Raw genomic sequence first — 25,548 nt, forward strand, 5'->3', positions numbered from 1 at the left:
ACAAACTATGGTCCCAGGAATAGGATTAAATTAATTTAATACACCCTGAGTATTTTATAACAAGTTTATAGATATTCATATGGTAAGAGAACTCTTGTCAACTTCAAAAATAATAGAAATATTGACACTTTGAACACAAAGGGAATGTTCGTCTCTCACAGTCAATGCTGTGAACAATCGGCACGCACCTCACTTCACTGACCCTTGCTTTACGTGCAAATCACTTTAGTAAAGCCACGAGGAAAGAAATTACATGGACAGAAACTAACAGATTCTGGCTATGCGCGCGCAATGGTCAACAACATGTCTCTCAGGCTGCATTAAGAACCCAGATGGGTCGCATGTGGCTCCCAGACCATAGTTGCCCACCACTGTCATAACCTGTGATTTCAGTGATGTTGGTTGAGGGATGAATGTTGGCCAGGACACCAAACTCATCTCCTGCTCATCTTCAAACTATGCGGTAAAACCTTTTACATCCACTCAAGAGGGTGGCACAGTGGTTTGCACTGCTGCCTCACAACGCCAGGGATCAGGGTTCAATTCCAGCCTCGGGTCACTGTCGGTGTGGAGTTTGCACGTTCTCCGAGTTTCCTCCGGGTGCTCCGGTTTCCTCCCACAGTCCAAAAATGTGCAGGTTAGGTGGATTGGTCGCGCTAAATTGCCCCTTCGTAGCCCAAGGATGCATAGGTTAGAGAGATTAGCAGGGTAAATATGTGGAATTACAGGGATAGGGCCTGGGTGGGATTGTTGCCGGTTCAGACTCGATGGGCCAAATGGCCTCTGTGGTGATTCTATGATTTCTATGAAGAGGAACAGCAGGATCTCGGTTTAATGAATCGCCCAGAAGATTTTGCGTCTGACAGTGCAGGATTCCCTCAGCGCTGCTCAGGGAGTGCCAGCCTGGATTGTAGGCTCAAGTCTCTGGAACGAGGTGGTAAATGTGCCAACCACTTCGCACAGGGGGGAAACTGAACAAAGAGAATACAGAACCTTTAGAAACTGGAGGCCTTTATAAACCAGGTCAACTGCCATTATCAGTGAGGGTTTAAAGTTAAAAGTTTATTTATTAGTGCCACAAGCAGCCTTAAATTAACACTGCAGTGAAGTTACTGTGAAAATCCCGAGTTGCCACACTCCGGCTCCTGTTTGGGTACACTGAGGGAGAGTTTAGCACGGCTGATGCACCCTAACCAGCACATCTTTCAAAGTGGAGCACCCGGAGGAAACCCACGCAGGCACAGGGAGAATGTGCAGACTCTGCACAGACAGACAGTCACCCAAGGCTGGGAATTGAAACCGGGTCCCCGGCGCTGTGAGGCAGCAGTGCCGACCACCGTGCCTCTCGCGGGTGAAAGGTGCCGATCACCTCGCCCCTGACTTGGAAACATGTCCTTCATTAAAGTCTTTGTAGTGATCTCCTTAATGCGTTTCTGCTGTTTCAGTTAGGAGGATTACCTTGAGATTACTGTAGGGATGGAGGAGGAGCGGGGTGGTGGAAGCAGTGCAGAGCGAAGCAAGGCTCGCTTCTCAAGAGGCTGTGCACTAAATAATCCCCACCCAGCTCTTATATTTCAAGCAGAGTCCCACAGGGCTTGGAACCAGGGGCCCCCACTCAGCTGGATAGGAAAGGTCGCAGGACACTGCTTTGAAGATGACCAGAAGAGTGACCCACACCCCGCCACCCCCCGCACCCCCCCCCCCTCCTTTCCCCCAGTGCCAATATTTAACCCTCAATCCACATCACACACAAAAATAATCTGATGAGCACATTGTACAACTGTGCAGGAAATTAGCTGCTGCGTTTCCAATAATTTGTCATTACACTTTCAAGAGTGCTTTCACACAGCCAGTGGTCGTGAAAAGCACCTTAACGTGCAAGTGACTTTTTCGGTATTCCAACAACACCTTTACTTTGTAGAATCCCGACAGTGTAGAAGGCAGTCATTCAGCCCATTGAGTTTGCATCTGCCACAGTACAACCCACACCCTATTTCCACAACCCCACATATTGACCCTGCTAATCCCTTGACACTAGGGTCAATTTAGCATTCCCAAGCTGGGAATCGAACCCAGATCCCTGGCGCTGAGGGGCAACTGTGCAAACCACTGTGCCACGCCTGCATCCTCTATGTATTGGGGCATCACGATGGTTAGTCTCCTCCAACCTTGGTAATCAACACTTAGAATCAACACTACAGTGCTGAAGGAGACCATTTGGCCCATCAAGCCTGCACTGACAACAATCCCAGCCAGGCCTTAACCTTGTTACCTCATATTTACCCTGATAGTCCCTCTGACACTAACAGTCAATTTAGCATGGCCAATCAATCTAAACCGCACATCTTTGGACTGTGGGAGGAAACCGGAGCACCCGGAGGAAGCCCATGCAGACACTGGGAGAAGATGCAAACTCCAAACAGACAGTGGCCCAATGGAATTGAACATGGGTCCCTGGTGCTGTGAAGGTGCAGTGCTAACAACTGTGCCGCCATGCTGCCTTTTGGTCAGCTGGAGTTAAATTGCGCACCGGAGTTGACCATGGTGGTATACATGTTTCCAGGCCTGCCGAGTGTATGCGTGCCCGACAGACAAAAGAATTCAGCCCAAGAGCCTGGAATAATAAATGCGGAAGCCACTTTATTTTTACGGGATGTGGGTGTCACTAGCTGGGCCAGCATTTATTGCCCATCCCTAACCTGCCCTCCATTTCAGAGAGCATCAACCACATTGCAGTGCCTCTGGAATCACATGTAAGCCAGGCCAGGTAAGGACGGCAGATTTCCTTCCCCAAAGGACATTAGACTTTTCCAAAGTCTCAGTCAGATCTCAACTGGGAGTGCTATGATCCACCTTGGGCCCTGTATCTTGGGAAGGATGTATTATTAGTCTTGGTAGGCCCAATCACACAAATGGACCAGAACAATGGGCTTAGGGATTGAATGATATGAACAAATTGCAGAAACGTGGTTTGCACTGGCTGGAGTTTAGATGGCTGAAAGGGGATCTGATCAAAATAACCAGCGGCAACAGGGTGGTACAGTGGTTAGCACTGTTACCTCACAGCAGCAGGGACCCGGCTTAGGTCACTGTCTGTGTGGAGTCTGCACATTCTCCCCGTGTCTGCATGGGTTTCCTCTGCGTGCTCCAGTTTCCAAAGATGTGCGGGGGTTAGGTTGATTGGCCATGCTAAATTGACCCCAACGTCAGGAGGGTTATCAGAGTAAATATGTGGGGTTATGGGTATAGGGCCTGGATGGGATTGTGGTCAGTGCAGACTCGAAGGGCCGAATGGCCTCCTTTCTACACTGTAGGGATTCTATAATTTTACCACACAGAGGGTAACGAATCTGCGGAACTCTTTCTCGCGGAAGCGCTGTAGAGGCTGCCTCGTTAAGAATGTTCGAGGGTGAGACAGACAGATTTTTAATCAGTAAAGGAATCGAGGGTTATGGGGATAAGATGGGAAAGTGGAGTTGAGGATTACACATCAGATCACAATCTCACTGAACGGCAAAGCAGACTCGATGGGCTGAACGGCCTACTTCTGCTCCTATGTCTTGTGGTCTCATACAGCCTCTTAATTGGTCACCTCCGTGCCTGGTCTCCTGATGATGCCTACCCACAGGGCTGGAAGCTGGAAAACCTCAGCAGCATTACTGGAACAGGAGGACACTACTGCTGGTAAAGATATGACAGGCCAAACAAGACTCTTGATAAGAGCAAATCCAAGATGTTCAAAGGATTACCATCTCGTGATCAGAAATCTCTCCGATCTTGGGAGTGCCAAGCATGAAGTTGGAGGATCTTCAACTTGACACCCATTGGAGATTGGTTCTCCTGAAGTAAAGGATCAGAGAATCATACAGACCAAGGACATTCGGCCCATCAAATTCGTCTTGGTTCTTTGAAAGAGCTAGAGCAGTGGTGGGCAACCTGCTTCCCATCAGGGTTCTTAGTGCAGATCGCAAGACATTGTGTTGACCATTGCCAACACAGTGTTGCCCTTTTCTGCTGGTTTCAGTCACATCGTTTATTCCTCATGGTATAACTAATTCTTTTCATTTCTACGGGATGTGGGTGTCACTGGCCAGGCCAGCATTTATTGCCCATCCCTAACTGCCCTCCATTTCAGCAGGCATCAACCACATTGCTGTGACGTCACATGTAGGCCAGATCGGGTAAGGACGGCAGATTTCCTTCCCTAAAGGACATTAGTGAACCAGATGGGTTTTTCCGACAATCACGATCATCATTCGACATTTAATTCCAGAATTTTATTGAATTCAAATTTCACCGTCTGCCGAGGTGGGATTCGAACCCGGGTCCCCAGAACATTACCGTGAGTCTCTGGATTACTGGTCTAGTGATAATTCCACTGAGCCATAACACACCCTAGGCATGTAAAGCAAGGACACGTGAAATGAGGTGTGTACTGATTGCTCACAATACGGACTGAGAGAGCCGTGTGCTTCCTCAGTGTCCAACATTTCTTGTTTACACTATTTGAAATTGATGACAGTTCCGAATGGTGAAGCATTTTCTATAACTCGTTATGAAATACTCAGCATGTATTAAACATATTTAACCCTATTCACAGGGTCACAGCTTGTGGATAATCACTGAAATGAAGGATGGGGGAGGGCCACTGATGCAGCCCACTCACCAGCTTAGCTTGCCCATCACTGGGTTACCTGCCCACGATCATATTGCTGTTTGTGGGAGCTTGCTGCTTCTGGCATTGCAAGAGTTGATTTTATACTTCAACAAGTACTTAGCTGGCCATAAATTGCTTTGGGGAAAAAGACTGGCATTCACATAGCACCCTTCACAACCACAATGAGCTGAGCAGTCAATGAAGTACTTTAGAAATGCATTGTTGCAATGTAAGAATGTGATAAAGTCTTGAGATGGGCGAAAGTCATTAGTTGGAGTTCAGCAGCATCTGCCAATAGTCTTTGGCCTGTTCATAGAATCATATAGTCCCTACAGTGCAAAAGGAGGCCACTTGGCCCATCGAGTCAGCACCAGCCACAATCCCACCCAGGCCCTTATCCCCATGCCCCCATGCATTTACCCTAGCTAGCTCCCCTGACACGAAGAAGCAATTTAGCATGGCCAATCAACGTAACCCACACATCTTTGGATTGTGGGAGGAAACTGGAGCATCCGAAGGAAACCCACACAGACACAGGGAGAATGTGTAAGCTCCACACAGACAGTGACCCATGCCAGGAATCGAACCCAGGTCCCTGGAGCTGTGAGGCAGCAGTGCTAACCACCGTGCCACCTCTTCGTGCACTCCCAGAGTCCACTATCTGCACAAACACCTGCATCCTTCCCTCACTATCACCGCCCAGCCCAGCTCTTTGGCCAATGATTTGTGGCACGTTTATTTGTGTGCATTTATTGACCGTTCTGCCAATGCACACATTTGGAAGGAAGGACACTTCTACAGTAACATATAAGCAAAATACTGCAAATGCTGGAATCGGAAACAAAAACCGAAAATGCTGGAAAATCTCAGCAGGTCTAACAGCACCTATGGGGAGAGAATACAGCCAACGTTTCGAATCTAAATGACCCTTCAGTCCTTTAACAAACTGTACCTCTGTTCTGCCATTCACGCATTCTGATCACTTAATGGACACTTTCAGCACCTTCTCAGCCTTCTATATCCTCATTTACGTTCCCTTTGTCCATTCCAACCCCATCCTCAAGTGTAAACTTCCACTGATTCTCTTTGCTCTTAGCTCTGATGAAGGGTCATCTAGACTCGGAACGTTGGTTCTATTCTCTCCCCACAGGTGCTGTCAGACCTGTTGAGGTTTTCCAGCATCTTCTGTTTCTGTTTGTGACATTTTTACACTTCTGCTGCCTCAGACATCACAAAACACTGCAGCCATTTAAATACTTGGGAAGTGGCAATAAGGTGGCAGCCACTTTGCACACAGCAAGATCCCAATAAATATCCCTCTGATACACGGCCTAGATAATTATGTTTGTAGTCATGTCAACTGGCCAGGTCAGAAGGGAGCGTTCTCCTGGATGCTCTTCAAACAGCATTGTGCCATCTCCTCCTTGTAGATAAGAGAGCAGATAGGGCTTCAGTTTCCTGCTTCTTGGGCCATAAATCCATTCTTTATTGCCATCAATTGGACAACGTACTGTTTAGCTAAGGTGAGGGAAGTCCAATGTCCATCCAGTACAAGGCCTGGGAAGTCACATGATACAGCAATAAAGGACTTGGTGACTAGCATGAGTCGCAAAAACCCAGCTTGCAGGTGCAGCAGGTGGTCAGGAAGGCGAATGGGATGCTGGCCTTCATAGCGAGGGGGATTGAATATAAAAGTAGGGAGGTCTTGCTGCAGCTGTATAGGGCATTGGTGAGGCCGCAGCTGGAGTACTGTGTGCAGTTTTGGGCGCCGCACCTGCGCAAAGATATTTTGGCCTTGGAGGGAGTGCAGAGGAGGTTTACTAGGCTGATACCGGAGTTGAGGGGGTTGAGCTATGAGGAGAGGCTGAATAAACTGGGCTTGTACTCGTTAGAGTTTAGAAGAATGAGGGGAGATCTCATTGAGACGTATAAGATGATGAATGGGATGGATAGGATAGAGGTGGAGAGACTCTTCCCGCTTAAAAAAGACAGTAGGACTAGGGGGCACAGCCTCAAGATAAAAGGGGGGCGGTTTAGAACAGAGTTGAGGAGGAACTTCTTCACTCAAAGGGTGGTGAATCTCTGGAATTCTCTGCCCGTTGAAGTGGTGGAGGCTGCCTCGCTAAATATTTTTAAGACGCGGGTTGATGGGTTTTTGATAAGAGAGGGGATTAAGGGTTATGGGGAGAAAGCGGGAAAGTGGAACTGAGCAGCGACAGATCAGCCATGATCTTATTGAATGGCGGGGCAGGCTCGAAGGGCTAGATGGCCTACTCCTGCTCCTATTTCTTATGTTCTTATGTTCTTATGATCGGTCTCTATCAATTAGCCTACCTTCAACAAACTCATACCTGAAGTGAGGAAACCTGCAGCATTGGATCAAAACCAGCTACAATTACCTCACGTTACCCGGAGCCCAAACTGGACTCCAGAACTCTGCTGTAGAGATGGTATTTACACAGCGGCATGTTGGCACAGTGGTTAGCACTGCTGCCTGACAGTGCCAGGGACCTGGGCTCGATTCCAGCCTCGGGTGACTGTCTGTGTGGTGACTGTATGTTCTCCCCGTGTCTGTGTGGGTTTCCTCCAGGTGCTCAGATTTCCTCCCACACTCCAAAGAAATGCAGGTTAGGTGGATTGGCCATGCTAAATTGACCCTTAGGTGTCCAAAGATACAGACATTAGGTGGATTGGCCATGCGAAATTGCCCCTTAGTGTCCAATTAATTATTTCAAGATGGGCACCAGAGTGAGGCGACTTCTTGCAAGCTGTGCCCAGCATATCTTCTAATTCTATCTATTACTCTCATTCTATGCTTCTAACACTTCATTCTCTGCACTGTCTCATTTCTTTCTCTATGAACACTATGCTTTGTATAGCGCGCAAGAAACAATACTTTTCATGGTATGTTAATACATGTGACAATAATAAATCAAATGAAAGATGCGCAGGTTAGGGTGGATTGGTCATGCAAAATTGCCCCATAGTGTCCAAAGATGTGCAGGTGGATTTGCCATGTATGTGGGAGATTAGACGGGATTGAGTGGAGGGGTTAATCACAGAAACCCTACAGCACTGAAAGAGGCCATTCGGCCCATCGAGTCTGCAGCAACCACAATCCCACCCAGGCCCTACCCCCATATCCCTACATATTTACCCATTAAATCCCTCTAACCTACGCATCTCAGGACATTAAGGGCAACATTAGCATGGCCAATCAACCTAACCCGCACATCTTTGGACTGCTGGAGGAAACCGAAGCATCCAGAGGAAATCCACACAGACACGAGGAGAATGTGCAAGCTCCACACAGACAGTGACCTAAGCCAGGAATCGAACCCAGGTCCCTGGAGCTGTGAAGCAGCAGTGCTAACCATTGTGCTACCATGCCGACCATGGGGAAATGAGGAAAAATAAAGTACAAATGACTGGTTTCCCAATGATTTTTGTCTTGCCGAGGAGGTCAATATTTTATTCCAGAGCAGCCTCTTTGTGCGATAAACCTTCGCTGATCTTAGGAGACCAACCTGGACTGAGGTATCAGCAGCAAGGTACCTATTGCAGCGAGGAGAGGGGCTCTGTGTATAACTGTGGGAGGGAACCCACCAACATGTGTAAGGTGGGGGCATTAAATAGGGAGGAGGCGTAAACTCGAAGATTGTGTGAATAGGGAGAAACAGCTCCTATGCTATGACTGGATAAAAATAATGACGTACATCTTAATTCCATCTTTAAAGTTATAAAATTCTGTAAAACATCACAAAGCACTGCGCCCAAGTGCGACTACACAAAGCCACATCAGCAGATATTGGACGCTTGGTCGTAACTTGGTCAAGAAGGCAGTATGAAAGAGCATCTTAAAAAGATGACACACACGAAGGGGTTCAGGAACGGAATTCCAGGGCTCAGGGCCTAGGCATCTGAAGGCCTGGCTACTGGTGACAGGGCCATGAAATTCGGGGACAGACAGAAGACCAGAATTAGAGAGGGACAGATTTTGCGGAGAGCCACAGGGCTGCAGGAGGAGGTTACAGAGTTAGGGATTGGCAGGGTCCATGGAAGGATTTGTACATAAGAGTGAGGATTTTAAAATAAAGGTTCTGGTAGTCTGAATCCCATCGACTTCAGGAAGCATAGTGGAAGACATGCTCCTGTCTACATCAACGGTGATGAAGTGAAGATGATCGAGAGCTTCAAGCTTCCAGTTGTCTAGATCACCAATCTATCCTGGTCCCCCCACGCCAACACAATAGTTAAGAAAACCCACCAACTCCTCTACTTTCTCAGGAGGCTGAGGAAATTTGGTGTGTCCAGTACAACCCTGACCAACTTTTACAAATGCACCATAGAAAGCATCCTTTCCGGAGGTATCACAGCTTGGTATGGCTTCTGCTCTGCCAAAGACATCAAGAAACTACAAAGGGTTGTGAATGTAGCCCAATCCATCATGTAATCCAGCCTCCCATCCACTGACTTGGTCGACACTTCCCACTGCCTCAGAAAAGTAGCCAGCATAATTAAGGACCTCATGCAGCCCAAACATTCTCTCTTCCACTTTCTTCCATCGAGTAAAAGATACAAAAGTCTGAGGTCACGTACCAACCGACTCAAGAACAGCTTCTTCCCTGCTGCCATCGGACTTTTGAATGGTCTTATCTGATATTAAGCCGATCTTTCTCTACATCTTATCTGTGATGCTAACACTACATACTGCACCCTAGTCTTTCCTGCTCCCTTAAGTACTCTATGAACAGTATGCTTTGTCGCGAAAGCGCGCAGGAAACAATACTTTTCACTAGACCCTAATGCACGTGACAATAACAAATCAAATCAAAATAGGCCAGTGAGCACCTGGGATACTGGATGAACAAGTGCGAATTGGGAGACTGGTGGCATCCATGCGTGACCTCAGACTGTGCCAGTGGCTCTCTGACTCAGTGAAGCTTCGTGCTCCAGCCCCATCCCATATGGGGCCAACGCCTACAATTTACAAGCAAGCAGGAACTTTGGTTGACTTCCCCTCTTTAACTCAGGGGCGTGGAGACAGGCTGCAAGAACTCAGCCGTCTCTCTGATCTCGGAAAAGCTGACTCGGGGCGGGGGGGGGCCTTGGAGGCCTGGACCACCCGATGCCGTGCCACCTTTAACCAGAAAGGCTTACCTCTCGGGCACAAACGTCGGGCTGAGCACACGGAGGACTATCGGGCATCTGCAGTGATATTTAACCCAAGGCTTCCTTCAAAACAAGACGGAGCTTGTTCTAACAGTCTGGACCACCCAGTTTCAACAGGCAAACAAAAGGTTGTCGGTGCTGGAGTACATGCTCAGAGATGCCACGCAATCCGATTGCAAACCAGGAAATGTAAAAACACTACAGTTTCAGAGAGAGAGTGTGTCGCATTCATAGAATGCCTTTCACCACCATGCCCAAAGGCTTTCTTGAAACAGAAAGTTTTATTTATTAGTATCGCAAGTAGGCTGACATTAACACTGCAACGAAGTTACTGTGAAAATCTCCGAGTCGCCACACTCCAGCACTACTTTAGGTAGAGTCATAGAGGTTTACAGCGTGGAAACAGACCCTTTGGCCCAACTTGTCCATGCTGCCTTCAGGGTACACTGAGGGAGAATTTAGAAGACCAACGCACCTAACCAGCATGTCTTTCAGACTGTGGGGGGAAACCGGAACACCCAGAGGAAACCCACGCAGATACGGGGAGAACGTGCAGATCCCACCCAGAAGTGACTCAAGCCAGGAACCCGGGTCCTTGTGAGGTAGCAGTGCTGATCACTGTGCCGCCCCATAGTCATTTAGCAACTGATTAACCACAGAAACAATATGATAATAACCAAGATAATCTAATCGAGTGACAAGCATTGACCAAGTCAACATCTCGCCACTTGGGTTCGATTCCCGGCTTGGGTCATTGTGCAGACTCTGCAGAGACATTCGCCCCGTGTCTGGGTGGGTTTCCTCCCACAGTCCAAAAGACATGCTGGTTAGCTGCATTGGCCATGCTAAATTCTCCCTCAGTGTACCCAAACAGGTGCTGGAGTGTGGCAACTAGGGGATTTTCGTAGTAACTTCATTGCAGTGTTAATGTAAGTCGACTTGTGATACTAATAAATAAAAACTTTAAACGTGCCTCAGGGATCATTAACGTGCAGCTGAGCAGATCGGCAGGGCCTTGGTTTAATGTGGTGCCGAAAGAAAGTGCCTCCAATGGTTCTGTACACCCTTGGCAGGCGTCAGTCTAGAGTATGGGCTCCGATCGCTGACACGGGCTTTGATCCCACAGCCTTCCGGCTCGGAGTCAAGTGTGCATCTGGACAGCCAAACCTATGATTTAGCAGCGAGCCGAAATTTTAGCTGGCCAACCACACAACAGCTGAACCACATTTTCTTGTGATGGTGAACCATCATCTGGAAGGGAATGTTTTATTTTGGATTTATGCTGCACATGACGGAGATTAACCGGAGGTGTTTCTGCCCTGCAGCAGCTGGCTGAAGCATCTGGAAGCTAAATAATGTTTTGGGTGCAGGACCCAGCATTATTTACATAAAATTAAATAGGAATTTACAGCACAGAAACAGGCCTTTCGGCCTAGCAAGCCCGCGCTGGTTCCTAGGCTCTGTGCAGACCTCCTCCCACTCTACTTCATTTAACCCCATCTGCACATATTTCTATTGTATCTCTCCCTCACATATCTAACTTTCTCTTCAATACATTCAAGCTTTGCACCTTGATGCCACGTGGTAGCAAGTTCCACATTTTCAATACTCTAACAATTTTCTCCTTAAGCCCTTACTGGATCTTTAAAAATTCATTTACAACCATAAGACATAGGAGAAGAATTAGACCACTTGGCCCATCGAGTCTGCGCTGCCATTCAGTCATGGCTGATATTTTTCTCATCCCTATTTTCCTGCCTTTTCCCCATAACACCTGACCTCCTCATTATTCAATTTGATAATGTAATATAATTTGTCGCCGTCCGTCTAGGTATCGTTCTGATGAACCTGCACTCACTCCAAGGCCACTGCATTTGTCCCTGTGTGAATATGAAGATGTCACACTTGTTTGAAATAACCCCTGCGACCAAAATTTTCAGCTTATCATCTCCTAATTAACCTTCCCACCCCGACTACCCCAGAGAGACACTCAGGTATAGCCAGAGCCTTGCCATCCCTCACTGAGGTTCTGTCTGTCCATCTAAAACTGCATTTTTCTATCTCTTGGCAGACACCAACAGAGCTGGTGTCTAAATGGAGGAACACCTGGGGCCACAATCTGCTGGTAAGAAGAAGGGTTTCCAATCCCTTCATTGCACAAGGGGATGTATTTGTGAGCCTGTGGGAGGAGGAACTGAATCCCGAGAAGGAAAAGGGGTTTCTGACGGAAGGGAAGAGGGGCCAGTGTTAAGCTCACCGTCAGAATAAAGGGTTCTCACAGGTGGGAGAAGGTGAAGGAAAGGGGATAGGGTGTGAGTAACATCATCGCGGGCTGGTGATGTGGGATCCTGGTGTTGAGGAATGTATAGCTGGAGTGATACTGAGTTAAGGTGGGCAAGGCCAGGCAGGGATTGGAAGGTAAAGACATGAATCTGTGGGTGGACTGTACACAACTTGCCGAAGCTTACTTAGAAAACAACTCCCAGACATACAAACCCCAACACTGAAACACTGAAATGGACACTGATTTAAGCGACGTGAGCAATGCTGGCTAGGCCAGCATTTATTGCCCATCCCTAGTTGCCCTTCAGGAGGCAGTGGTGAGCTGCCTTCTCGAAACACTGCGCGTCCCTGAGGTTTAGGTACATCGACAGTGCTGTTAGGGAGGGGGTTCCAGGATGTTGACTCAGCGACAGTGAAGGAACGGCGATATATTTCCAAGTCAGGATGGTGAGTGATTTGGAGGGGAGCCTCCAAATGGTGGTGTTCGCTGGTATCTGCTACCCTTGTCCCCCTGGATGATAGTGAGCGTGGATTTGGAAAGTGCTGCCTAAGGAACCTTGGTGAGTTGCTGCAGCGCCTCTTGTAGATGGTACACACTGTTGCTACCGTTCATCGGTGGTGAAGGGATTGAATGTTTGCGGAAGGGGTAGGAATCAAGCGGGCTGCTTTATCCTGGACATTATCAAGCTTCTTGAGTGCTGTTGGAGGCAAGTGAGGAGCATCCCATCAGATTCCTGACTTTGGCCTCGTAGATAACAGGCAGGCTTTGGGGAGTCAGGAGGTAAGTTACTCACTGCAGGATTCCTCACCTTTGTCCTACTTTTTTAAAAGTAGGTTTATCAGTGTCACAAGTAGGCTTAGATTAACACTGCAATGAAGTTACTGTGAAAATCCCTTAGTCGTGACACTGCGGCACCTGTTCGAGTACACTGAGGGAGAATTTAGCACGGCCAATGCACCTAACCAGCACGTCTTTCGGACTTTAGTCACTCTGATATTTATATGGCTAGTCCAGTTCAATTTCTGGTCAGTGGTAACTCCTAGTATGTTGACTGTGGGGGATTCAGTAATGATAATACCAAGGGTTGATGGTTCAATCCTCTCTTGTTGGAGAGGATCAGTGCCTGCCGTTTATGAGGCTTACCTGCCGTTTGTGACCCTCTTTTTTTTTTTAAACGGTTTCTAGTTTTAGACTCTCTCGTACATGAAAACAGCTCTTCAACCACTTCATCGAACCCCGTCGTAATTTTAAAGGCCTCAGTCAGGTCACCAATCAAGCCTTTTTTTCTAGAGAAAAGAAGTGTCCCAGCTTTCTCAGTCTTTCCTGATGGCTACAAATGTCTCAGACCTGGGATCATCTGCGTAAATCTTCTTTGCAACTTGCCTGGCACTTAAACATTAATCCAAGAGTCAGAGGTCACTGGGTGAGAACATGCCACTATTTTTATATATATATATATACACAAGGTTAAAACAGAAGATTCCATGGAGAGTGGTCAGACTTCCAGATGTTATAGTATTGCAATGAATTAAGATGCACTCTTGTACCATATATCTTGTACCAAATCAAACATGTTATTCATGAAGACTCCACCTTCAAAATCTTGCCCCTCGCCCGAGATGTGGTGGTCCTCAGGCTAAATCACCACCAGTCAGCTCTCCTCCTCAAATGGGGGAGAGGTGGGAGGAACAGCCAATGGTCAAGTGGGACTATGGCAACTTTACATATATAAAAAAGTGGTGGCATGTTCTCACCCAGTGACCTCTGACTGTTGAATGTCAAAACGATAGCTCCCTGGGTGAAATGGGTCTGATACTTTCATTGCTTGGCTCAAGCAGAGGGTGGTGGGGTGTCTGGAATTCGCTGCCAGAGTTGGTGGTGGAGCCAGAGATCCTAAATGCTTAAAAAAGATGCCTGGATCATGGTGGCACAGTGGTTAGCACTGCTGCCTCACAACGTCAGGGACCCGGGTTCGATTCCTGGCTTGGGTCACTGTGTGGAGTCTACCTGTCCTCCCTGTGTCTGCGTGGGTTTCCTCCAGGTGCTCCGGCCTCCTCCCACAGTGCAGTAGATGTGCTGGTTAGGTGCACTGGCTGTGCTAAATTCTCCCTCACTGTACTCAAACAGGCTCCGGAGTGTGGGGACTAGGAGATTTTCACAGTAACTTCATTGCAGTGTTAATGTAAACCTAACTGTGACACTAATAAATAAACTTTGCAAACTGGGTCTGCACCTTAAGTGTTGTTAGCTACAGGGCTAATGAGCCGGGTGCAGGACGGTGGGATTAGAAAGGATATTTGGGTGTCCTTGGGCTGGCATGGACAAGAAGAGCTGAATGGCCTCCTTCTGTGCTGTAACTTTTCTATGGTTCTAAGACTGGTCAAATTGTACTTTCACCACTGCAGGCGGGCAAACAACCTCCTGCCTCATACACTGGCAAGTCAAGACTCTGTGCCCATCATTCTTTTCTTAAATGTATTTAGTAGTGTCACAAGTAAGGCTGACATTAACACTGCAGTGAAGTTACTGTGAAAATCCCCTAGTCGCCACACTGTTCAGGTACACTGAGGGAGAATTTAGCATGGCCAATGCACCTAACTAGTATGTCTTTTGGACTGTGGGAAGAAACTGGAGCACCCGGAGGAAACCCACGGGGAGAATGAGCACAGACAGTGACCCAAGCCGGGAATCAAACCCGGGTCCCTGTGAGGTAGCAGAGCCAACCACCGTGCACTGGTCCCTACGACTGTCCCATTTGCCAGAGGGCTCAGCTCGAGCATGTCTTTGGTAAAGGCAGAGCTCGCCAGTCAGTCGGGAAATCAAAACATGCCCCACCCCACTTAAAAAAAAAACACAAGAGTCAGTTCAAATAAAAACACTGATACGATAATCAGTCAAACCAAAGACAGGCTGCAGCACACAACCAAGTCTGTGTGTCAGGATGAACAAACTGCTCTTTATGCTGTAGGGAACTGACACCACGCTCATCTCAATAGCCGCCTCTGATCCAGACTGCCTTTTCTTCCGCTTCCTTTACAAACACTGGTTGTGATACAAACACCCAGGCACCCACTGCGGAGGGACACACGCCCACAGAAAACAAAACAGCACCAACACAACATGCCAGCTCCAGCCAGGAGACCAGTACTGTACACCTACTAGCTGGCATTAGCTCAGTACACATTCCCATGCACACACCAGCTCCCATCAGGAAGAGACAGTGACCTAGTGGAATTGTCGCTAGGCTAATAATCCAGGGACCCAGGGTAACGTTCCGGGGATCCGGGTTTGAATCCCACCGCAGTGAAATTTGAATCTGATAAAATTCTGGAATTAAATGCCAACTGATAACCATGAAACCATTGTCATAAAAGCCCATCTGGTTCACTCATGTCCTTTAGGGAAGGAAATCTGCCGTTCTTACCTGGTCTGGCTTACATGGGGACTCCAGAGCCACAGCAACATGGTTGATTTTCGAAATGGAAGGCAATTAGGGATGGGTAATAAATGTTGGTGCAGCCAGCAATGCTGTCATGTGTACAGTCCACACATCCAGAATTGACCGTGTCGCTGTGAGGCAGCAGTGCTAACCACTGTGCCACCCATGCTGCCCAGTGCAAGGAACAGACAAGGACAACAGTGCACATCCCAGTGCCAGTATAGCTCACACCATCTCTCGCCACCATACATACCCTGGCTCGATTTGGGGAAGGGCCTGCACTCACAGCATCTCCAAAGAAGCTAAACCAGCACTAGATTAACACCAGCACCTCCTCTGGACATCACTTCCATTAAGAGGGGACCAGTGCACATACCAGCAGTTCATAGAATCCCTACAATGCAAAATTCAGCCCATCAAGTCTGCACTAACTCTCCAGCACAGCATCTTACCCAAGCCCTATCCCTGTAGCCCCACATATTTACCTTGCTAATCCCTCCAAGCTTCCTAGAATCCCTACAGTACAGAGAAGGCCATTCAGCCCACCGAGTCTGCACCGACCACAATCCCACCCAGGCCCTATTCCGGCAACCCATACGTTTTACCCTGTTCACCTCCCTGACGCTAATGGACAATTTAGCACGGCCAATCCATCTAACCCACACATCTATGGACTGTGGAAGGAAACCCACACAGACACGGTGCAGACTCCACATTGACAGTGACCCAAGACCGGAACTGAACCCAGGTCCCTGGTGCTGTGAGGCATCAATGCTAACCACTGTGCCACCCCAGCAAACAGGAGCATTCCAACTTGGGAGGGCTAATATACAGACCACCTCTCATCAGGACAGCAGCACACGTTCCAGTACCAGTATAGCATATCAGCACCTATCACCAAACTAGGGCATGTTCCAGTTTCACCATCGATATAGAAGTGCGCAAACCAGCTACAATGTACTGGTCCTGTTCACACAGCAGCTATCCTCAGGCAACTTACACACAGCAACTTGTTGGAGAAGGTCAGAAGGCAGCTGCCCTGAGTTACCGCAGCCTGGAGGCTCCAGTGCCTGAATCATAAAAGGCTAGTACACAGGTACAGCAAGTCATTAGGAAAGCTAATAGAATGTTATAATTTATTGCAAGGGGAATTGAATACAAAAGGAGGAAGGTTATGCTTCAGTTATACAGGGCACTATGAGGCCACATCTGGAGTGCCGTGTACAATATATTTCCTTAATTAAGGAAGGATGTAAATGCATTGGAAGCAATTCAAAGAAGGTTTACTAGACGCTAGTGTTTTGGTGACACAGTGGTTAGCACTGCTGCCACACAGAGTCAGAGACCCAGGTTCAACTCCAGCCTCTGGTCACTGTCTGTGTGGCATTTGCACGTTCTCCCCACGTCTGCGTGGGTTTCCTTCGAGTGCCCCAGTTTCCTCCCACACTCCAAAGATGTGCAGGTTAGGTAGATTGGCTATGCTAAGTTGTACCTCAGTGTCCAAAGATGTGTAGGATAAGTGGATTGGCCATGGTAAATTGCACCTTTGTATCCAAAGATGTGCAGGTTAGGGGGATTAGCATTAAATGTCAGGGATTACAGGAATAGGGCAGATGGTGGACCTGAGTAAGAAGCTCTGTTGGATAGTCGGTGCAGATGTGATGGGCTGAATGGTCTCCTTCTGCACTATAGGGATTCCATGATTCCAGACTAATAGAAGGAATAGTTCACTATCAGATCTTATCAAACCGTGAAGCAGGCTCGAGGGCTATCCCTCTTCATATATTTGTAAGTTTTTGTAACTTTTCAATATGTCCCTTTGCTTAAAATTGAATTCAAGTTTTCAAACTACCCTGGTGGGATTTGAACTTGCCCTTTCTGGGCTATCCATCCAGTAACATAACCGCTGCACATCACTGCAAGTGTGAGTGTTACACTGCGCAGATAGTCACACTATTATACACAAGGACAGGACCCACAGTACCAAGAATCGTGAAATAACAGAATGATGCAGCATAGAGGAGGCCATTCGGCCCATGCAACATGAAGCAAATTCAGCGAGAGGCATTATTCAGGAGATACTCTGCTCATACCGGACATCAGAAAGAGTCCATCTCAACTGGCACACTGCACGCGTTATCACATGCCCAGCACTGGACACACACCACAGTAAAAACGGGCAGTGAGGAACTGCTTCCATTGCAACCAAAAACCACAAGCTAATATCCCACTTTCCAGTACCTCAGCGCTTTGAAATACAACCTCTGCCATGTTCCCTTCCAGGGACATTGCCTTAATCCACAATGGGTGCGACAACAGTGAAGGAGTCTCACGGTGAAAATGGCCTCCATGGGCTGACAGTCAGTTGGTCTCTGAACATGCCCAGGAGCAGGAACAAGCGGCCACTTTGGACGAGTGGTTTTAATCAGATGTGTTCCACCGAAAGGACAACATCTGAACACCCATCTGTCCAAATATTGTCCCCATCACAGGCAGGAAACTCTCTACAATATTTATTTTGGATTTGATTTATTATTGTCACATGTATTGTTTCTTGCACGCTATACAGACAAAGCATACCGTTCAAAGAGTACAAAGGGGAGAAGGAAAGGAGAGGTTGCAGAATGTAGTGTTACAGTCACAGCTAGGGTGAAGAGAAAGGTCAACTTAATATGAAGCAGGGCCATTCAAAAGTCTGATGGCAGCAGGGAAGAAGCTATCTTCGAGGTGGCTGGTACAAAGGACAAAGAAAATTACAGCACAGGAACAGGCTTTTCGGCCCTCCAGGCCTGAACCAACCAGCTGCCTGTTGGAACTAAAACCCCCTACCCTTCCAGGGACCATATCCCTCCATTCCCATTCTATTCACATATTTGTCAAGATGCTCTTTAAACTCACCATCATATCTGCTTTCACTACCTCCCACAACAACACGTTCCAGGCACCCATCATCCTCTGTAAAAAATCTGCCTCGTACATCTCCTTTAAACCTTGCCCCTCACACATTAAACCCGTGCCCCCTAATAATTGACTCTTCCACCCTGGGGAAAAGTTCCTGACTATCCACTCTGTCCATGCCCCTCATAATCTTGTAGATTTCTATCAGGTCACCCCTCAACGTCCGTTGTTCCAGTGATAATGAACCAAGTTTCTCCAATCTCTCCTTATAGCTAATGCTCTCCATACTAGGCAACATCCTGGTAAATATTTTCTGTACCCTCTCCAAAGCCTCCACATCCTTCTGTGTTCTCAGACTATTGTATCTTTTTCCCAGCAGAAGATATGAAAGAGCAAGGGTGGGTCCTCATCACAACCCCTTCCTCCACTCCCTGGATAAACACATGGGCAATATGTATTGAGCAGCAAGATCCCAGGTTTGGAATTCCAGTCGGCGATGGCTTGGCTGAGTTGAAACAGTGCGACGAGGCCTCAGTCCACAGGCAAAGCAGGCCAGACCCCTCCCTTTTACGATTACCAGCTATCACCACCCAGAATGCAAGAGAGGGACGCTACTAAGTGAAGATGGCATTGGGTTTAGTTGTGATGCCCTCGCAGTCGAATATCCCACACAGGCAATGAGGGAGACTCCGGGGCACAGATACCCTTCGAACTCAAACATGAGTTACTGCCTTCTACATTCAGGTTGATGCAGGTCGGGGGGTGCGGGAGGATGAAGCACTGTGCCTCACAGACACCAGCTCACCAGGAAGAAAGGAAACAAAGAGAAGAATAGGGCAAAGAAAGAAAACTGAAGCAAGACCGTAATTGTGCAGTGCTGTTTGCGACCTCAGGTCTCAACGCACTTTGCAGTCACAGAAACACAGAATCCCTACAGTGCAGAAAGAGACCGTTCGGCCCATCAAGGCTGCACTGACAACAATCCCACTCAGCCCTTATTCTTGTAACCCCACACGCTGTCTTTAAGGGGCAATTTAGCATGGCCAAGTAACCTAATCCGCACATCTTTGGACAATTTAGCATAGCTTAGAATCTAAACTATCCCTGTAATCCCACTTTTTTTTCCTAAGATCGAAATCTTACATAGAAAATAGAAGCAGAAAAAGGCCATTCAGCCCTTCGAGCCTGCTCTGCCATTCATTGTGATCATGGCTGGTCATTAAGTTCAATACCCCGATTCCTTCTTGCTCCCATATCCCGCGGTCCCTTTAGCCCAAAGCTTTATCGAATTTCTTACTGAAATCACACAACGTTTTAACCACAACTACGTTCTGTGATAGTGAATTTCAGACTCACCCCTCCCTGGGTGAAGAAATTTCTCCTCACCTCATCCTAAAGGTTTACCCCTTATCCTTAAACCATGGCGCCTAGTTCTGAACTCCCCCACCACCGGGAATATCCTTTGTGAATCTACCCTGTCTAACCCTGTTAGAATTTTGTACGTTTCTAAGAGATCCCAAGTCAACGAAGTATTTCTGAAGGGTAGAGACCGTAGTAAGAAACGCGGCAGCTAGTTTGTGCACAGCAAGATCCCACAAACAGCGACGTGATAACGCTCAGATAATCTGTTGCAGCGACATTGGTCGAGAGAAGAATATTGGCCAGCGCAAGGAGAATGCTTGACCCTGCTCTGAAACAGTGCCATGCAATCCATTCCATCTAAGGGGACTCGATGGGCCAAAGGGCCTGTTTCTGCACTGTAGGATTCTACGTTCTATGCAGCCAGGGCCTTGTCTGAAAGACAATGTGGCACTCCCTCAGTGCTGCACTGTGAGTAGCAGGTTGGATGTAGTGTTTAAGTTTCTGGGATGGGACTTGAACACTCAAGGGCTGAAGATCAATGAGTATTTCCCATTGAACAGTTGCAAGGGTCAGTCCTTTGGGCTTACTTTGCAGCGTGCTATTGGCTTTGTTGGTGAACAGCTCAGACATGGGAACATGGTTTTGACATCCGCTACTAAGTCGTCCCTTCAAGGCCACTATTTGCATACTCCCCGGGTAATTGCCCGGAATTTGACACAAGCTACATCAATTACAGGCAGCTAATTGCTTTATGCTCCAGGTCAGAAGAAACCCGTAACTAAAGGCTTGGCTTCCTTTCTCTTTCTTTTGTGAAGGTTATTTCACTTTCGCAACATGTCAAAGGACCTCTGGATGTCATGGAATCATAGAATCCCTACAGTGCACAGAGAGGCCATTCAGCCCATCAAATCTGCACTGACAACAAACCCACCCAGGTCCTATCCCCATAACCCTAGGTATTTAGCCTGCTAACCCCCTTGACACTAAGTGACAATTTAGCACTGCCAATCAATCTAACCAGCATGTCTTTTGGACAGTGGGAGGAAACCAGAGAAATCCCACACAGGGGAGAACGTGCAGACTCCACACAGACTGTGACCCAAGCCAGGAATCCAGCCTGGGTCCCCTGGCACTGTGTGGCAGCTAACCATTGTGCCACCGTGTACATGTCACACACGTCTTATGCTAGAACCAAGAATTTAGAATTTTATCCAACACTGCATCGACAAATACGCAGTTGGATAAAACAGGACTGCGATGGAGAAACCTGAACCATCTGATGTGTGATCATGAACCCCTTCAAGGCATGTTGCTATTAAACAGTTTCCAGGGTTAGCTCGTGCATTGGAAGATTATTTAAAACACTGGCTGAAGATCAGGAGCCAGATTTGTTTGCGAGAAGGTCATTTAAGAGCTTACAGATTGTGTATTTTCATTGCACTGTCTGCGTTAGATGACATGCAACACTACACTGTGGCAGCCAGGAAGCATGGACATAAATAAAGCTTCCACCTATTAGGGTCTGTATGAGTCAATAGTCACCAAATTAAAGCCAGCACATTTTGTCATTGTGTCAAAGCCCTTCTTGTGTAACCCTCATAAGTCACCACCTAAATTCTACTCATTACTCCATCCCAGTGACTGAAATGTAACCAGCAGTACTTCACACCCTCGAGTACCATGGCTCATCACTTCCTATTCGAATACAACTCAACTGTGCCATTGAGAAATGTTATCACTTCAAGGTGGGTGCAGCCCAGGGTAGGCTGTATTCACAATGACAGGAGCAATCAACAAACCCAAACCAAAAACATCGCAGAACAGCATTCCAATGGATCAAATCCCATTCCATTCCACGTGGAACCCCCAAGTTCTTCCCAAACCTTTTCTGTATGTGCTCATCACGACTCAAGAACAGCGTCTTTCCTGCTGCCATCAGACTTTTGAATGGACCTATTAAGTTGATCTTTCCCTTCTGCACCCTCTCCTTTCCTGCTCCCCTTGTATACTCTATGAATGGTATGCTTTGTCTGTATAGCGCGCAAGGAGCAATACATTTCACTCTATTCCAATACATTTTTTTAAAAAATTCATTTGTGGGACATGGATATCGCTGGCTAGCCAGCATTTATTGCCCATCCCTCGTTGCCCTTGGAGGGGAGTTGAGAGTCAACTTGCTGTGGCTCTGGGGTCACATATGGGCCAGACCAGGTAAGGACAGCAGATTTCTTTCCCTAAAGGACATGAGTAGGTTTTTCTGACAAATCGACAATGGTTTCATGGTCATCAGTAGATCCTGAATTCCAGATATTTTTAATTGAATTCAAATTCTACCGTCAGCCGTGGCGGGATTCAAACCCGGGTCCCCAAAACATTAGCTGAGTTTCCGGATTAATATCTGGTGACAATATCACGAGGCCATCGCCTCTCCTACGTGACAATAATAAATCAAATCGAGTTGGTTGTCCATCCACTGATACCTTTCCCATTCACCCCCGCTGCCCAGAGTCCACTCCCTTCTCTTCCCAGTGGGACAAATCCCTTCCCATCATTTCAAAGCACAGAATTCCAAAGGACACGGATACCCCACCCAGTTCCCCATTCCTTACAAATTGGACCAGGAGTGCTTTCATCCATTACCACTTGTGTAGAAGCTCAATGAACCAAAACCTTTTCTCTAACCACTTCCATTGTACAGCAGCACGTTACTACACAATAAGAATCATTTTTCTCTCCTTTTTTTTAAACAAACCACTCAATTTTGGCACGGTTGCTATGGAAATTAGCTTTACAGAGTCTCCTACGAATTATCAAACAATTTTAACACAAAAAGCATTGCAGCCGCAACAGCCTACATTTGTTCAAGCACAACAGGAACCTCCTGAATATTGGCAACACGTCCCCTTTAAGACTGATAGGCTTTATGGCTGATTAAAAGGACAAATTCCTGATCCAAGCGGAAGTCTTCCTGTTAAATTGGTTTTATTGGGATTGAACAAATGGATCAACGGCAACAATGAATTTTAAAAGTGAGTCTTCAAGACAAAAAAAGATCCAGAGGGGGATTAAAGTTTTATTAGTGTCACAAGTAGACTTACATTAACACTGCAATGAAGTTACTGTGAAAATCCCCTCGTTGCCACACTCCGGTGCCTGTTCGGGTACACTGAAGGAGAATTTAGCATGGCCAATCACCTAACTAGCACGCCTTTTGGAATTATTCTCAGGGAGCAAGTTATGTTTTTATTCATACCTGGGGCATGGGTGTTGCTGGCTGGCCAGCAATTATTGCCTATTCTTAGTTGCCCTTGGAGGGTAGTTGAGAGTCAACCACATTGCTGTGGCTCTGGAGTCACGCGTAGGCCAGACCAGGTAAGGACGGTAAATTTCCCTAAAGGACATTAGTGAACCAGATGGGTTTTTCCGACAATCGACAATGATTTCATGGTCATCAGTAGATTATTAATTCCTGGTATTTTTTTATTGAATTCAAATTCCACCATTTGCTGTGGTGGGATTTGAACTCAGGCCCCCAGAACATTAGCTAAGTTTCTGGATTAATACCCTTGCGATAACAGTTAGCACTGCTGCCTCATGGCGCCAAGGACCCGGGTTCAATTTCCAGATTGGGTGCCTGCACACTCTCCGCTGTCCACGTAGGTTTCCTCCAACAGTCTGAAAGATGTGCTAGTTAGGTGCTAAATTCTCCTTCAGTGTACCCAAACAGGCGTGTGGTGACTCGGGGATTTTCACAGTAACTTCATTGCAGTGTTAATGTAAGCCAACAATAAAAACAGAAAATGCTGAAAAATCTCAGCAAGTCTGAGAGCATCTGTTTATTCTTAGATTACCCTTCAGAGCTCAACAAAGTCTCAGCTCTGACGAAGGGTCATCCAGACTCAAAATGTTGGCTCTATTCTCTCCCCACAGATGCTGTCAGACCAGCTGAGATTTTCCAGCATTTTCTGTTTTGGGTTCAGATTGCAGCAACTGCAGTATTTTGCTTTTACCTTAATGTAAGCCTACTTGTGACAATAATAAATAAACTTTAATAGCACTGGGCTATCGCTGCCTCCTCTGGAACGTACTGCTCAAAATGGTGGTAGATATAGATTTAATAGCAGCGTGCCAAAGGGTACTGGATATAGACATGAAAAGGAGAGATTTGCAGAGCTAAGGGAAAGGAGTAATTGGATAGCTTTTAAAAGAGCAGGCATGGCAATGATGGGCCAAATGGCCTCTGTCTATCTTGTATCAGTCTACAGCTCAGAGCAGGATGGACTGAGAGGTTGAGGGAATGTCTTGCGCCACCCTGTATCAGCTCTGGGGAGCGGCTACATTTAGCACAGAGAGAGAGAATTAAACAACAAACAAGTCCCCCATCGAGGAGACAAGGCTACGCTTGCCCACATCCTTATTGGGAGCTTGGGTACATGTGAGGCAGGTGAGCCTGCTGGCATTTCTTGGCACAGTCAGACACCAACCACTTCAGGTGGCCCATCAGCAGTAGCAACACGATGAGATAAAAAGCAGCAAGCTCTGGCATTTTTGATTTTTTTAATACTTTTTTTTGAAACTTCATCCTTGAAGTTGCAAAGCCTGTGCTCAGAATGAACCGGGCAGACTCCGAATCCATTCCGTGCCTGCTCCCAGAAACCAAACTGAATCCAATTCATGGTCCCCCTAAAGAGAGGCAAACAAGTTCCAAACTGACCAGGTGAAGCACTGCACCCCACCTTGGGCTGGATCTGGAGCCAAGAGGTTGAAACTTTGGTACGATTCGCCCTCATTACTCAGGCACTTGTCAATAGAGACAGTCCCTCGTTCCACTGTCCAGCTCCCAGGATTCACATAGCTGCAGCCCGTCAGGTTCAGCGAGACCGAGCTTTACTGTAGCTTCTCTTGAGTATACAGCAAAGCCACACACACACACACAGACACTGGCTCATGGCCTATGAATGTCCTGTGACCGGCTCCAAGATACACACAGCTCAGGGTCGCACAGAAACTCTCACTGCGGTGCTCAAATGACTGAAACCCCCCTTCAGGTGAAAGAGTTTGTACCCCCACCCTGTCAGGATAGGGGTGGGTGGGTGTGTGGGGGGGGGGGGGGGGTGGAAACTTCAGGGGTCAGATGCTTTCAACCGAATTGAGTGGATCTGACACCAATGACCTGAACTCCCCAACGCAGAGAGAGAGAAAGACACACACACACACACACAAAATCTTACCTAACCACTTGGTGATCCGTCTGTTCAGAGCCGTCATTGACACATCCTCACCTCCAGCAAGTTTGGAAAACAATCCCTCCCCCCCACCTCACCTCTCAAATGGAAAAAAATATACTGGAATGAAATAAGTTACTCTCTCTCTCCCCCCTCTCTGCTTTCAATGAATCTCTGCTGCCTTCAGATTTGTTGTGTCAGCGTACTCACACTCACACTGACTCTGTCCCGGACCGAGCTCTCCCTCTCCCTCTCTCCTTGAACAAGGTGTGGCAATGACATCACGGCAATGATCACCTGTCTGCTTCAGGTCGGAGCTGAATGCGCGGCAGCCAGCATGGAAAAAAAAAACACTACAAGAGGAAGTCAACTCTCCACTCAGCCCTGCTGCTAACCCCCTCCATTCCACACAGCTCTGGCCTATTCCTGTCATCGCATACCCACGGTCCCGCTTGACCACCTGATTACCTTATTTCCTGGAGTGCAAGGGTAAGTCCAAATTGGCGTCAGG

At 47.4% G+C, this 25,548-nt stretch overlaps 1 protein-coding gene across 2 annotated transcripts in view; it reads right to left on the minus strand.

The window, feature by feature from the left end:
• LOC145352758 (pleckstrin homology domain-containing family G member 3-like) overlaps positions 1-25,548 on the minus strand; it is a 196,213-nt gene that overhangs the window by 71,842 nt on the left and 98,823 nt on the right. The window contains exon 1 of one of the 2 annotated variants that reach the window (XM_080203035.1): positions 25,044-25,443. The exons of the other annotated variant lie outside the window; for it this stretch is intronic. Coding sequence (XP_080059161.1) covers positions 25,044-25,080 — 37 coding nt within the window. The 5' untranslated portion in view covers positions 25,081-25,443. Of the gene's footprint in view, positions 1-25,043; positions 25,444-25,548 lie in introns of those variants that run through there. 2 annotated transcript variants of the gene reach the window in all.

Source organism: Carcharhinus amblyrhynchos, chromosome 14 (genome assembly GCF_965287045.1).
Source record: "Carcharhinus amblyrhynchos chromosome 14, sCarAmb.v2.hapA, whole genome shotgun sequence".
Lineage (NCBI taxonomy): Eukaryota > Metazoa > Chordata > Chondrichthyes > Carcharhiniformes > Carcharhinidae > Carcharhinus > Carcharhinus amblyrhynchos.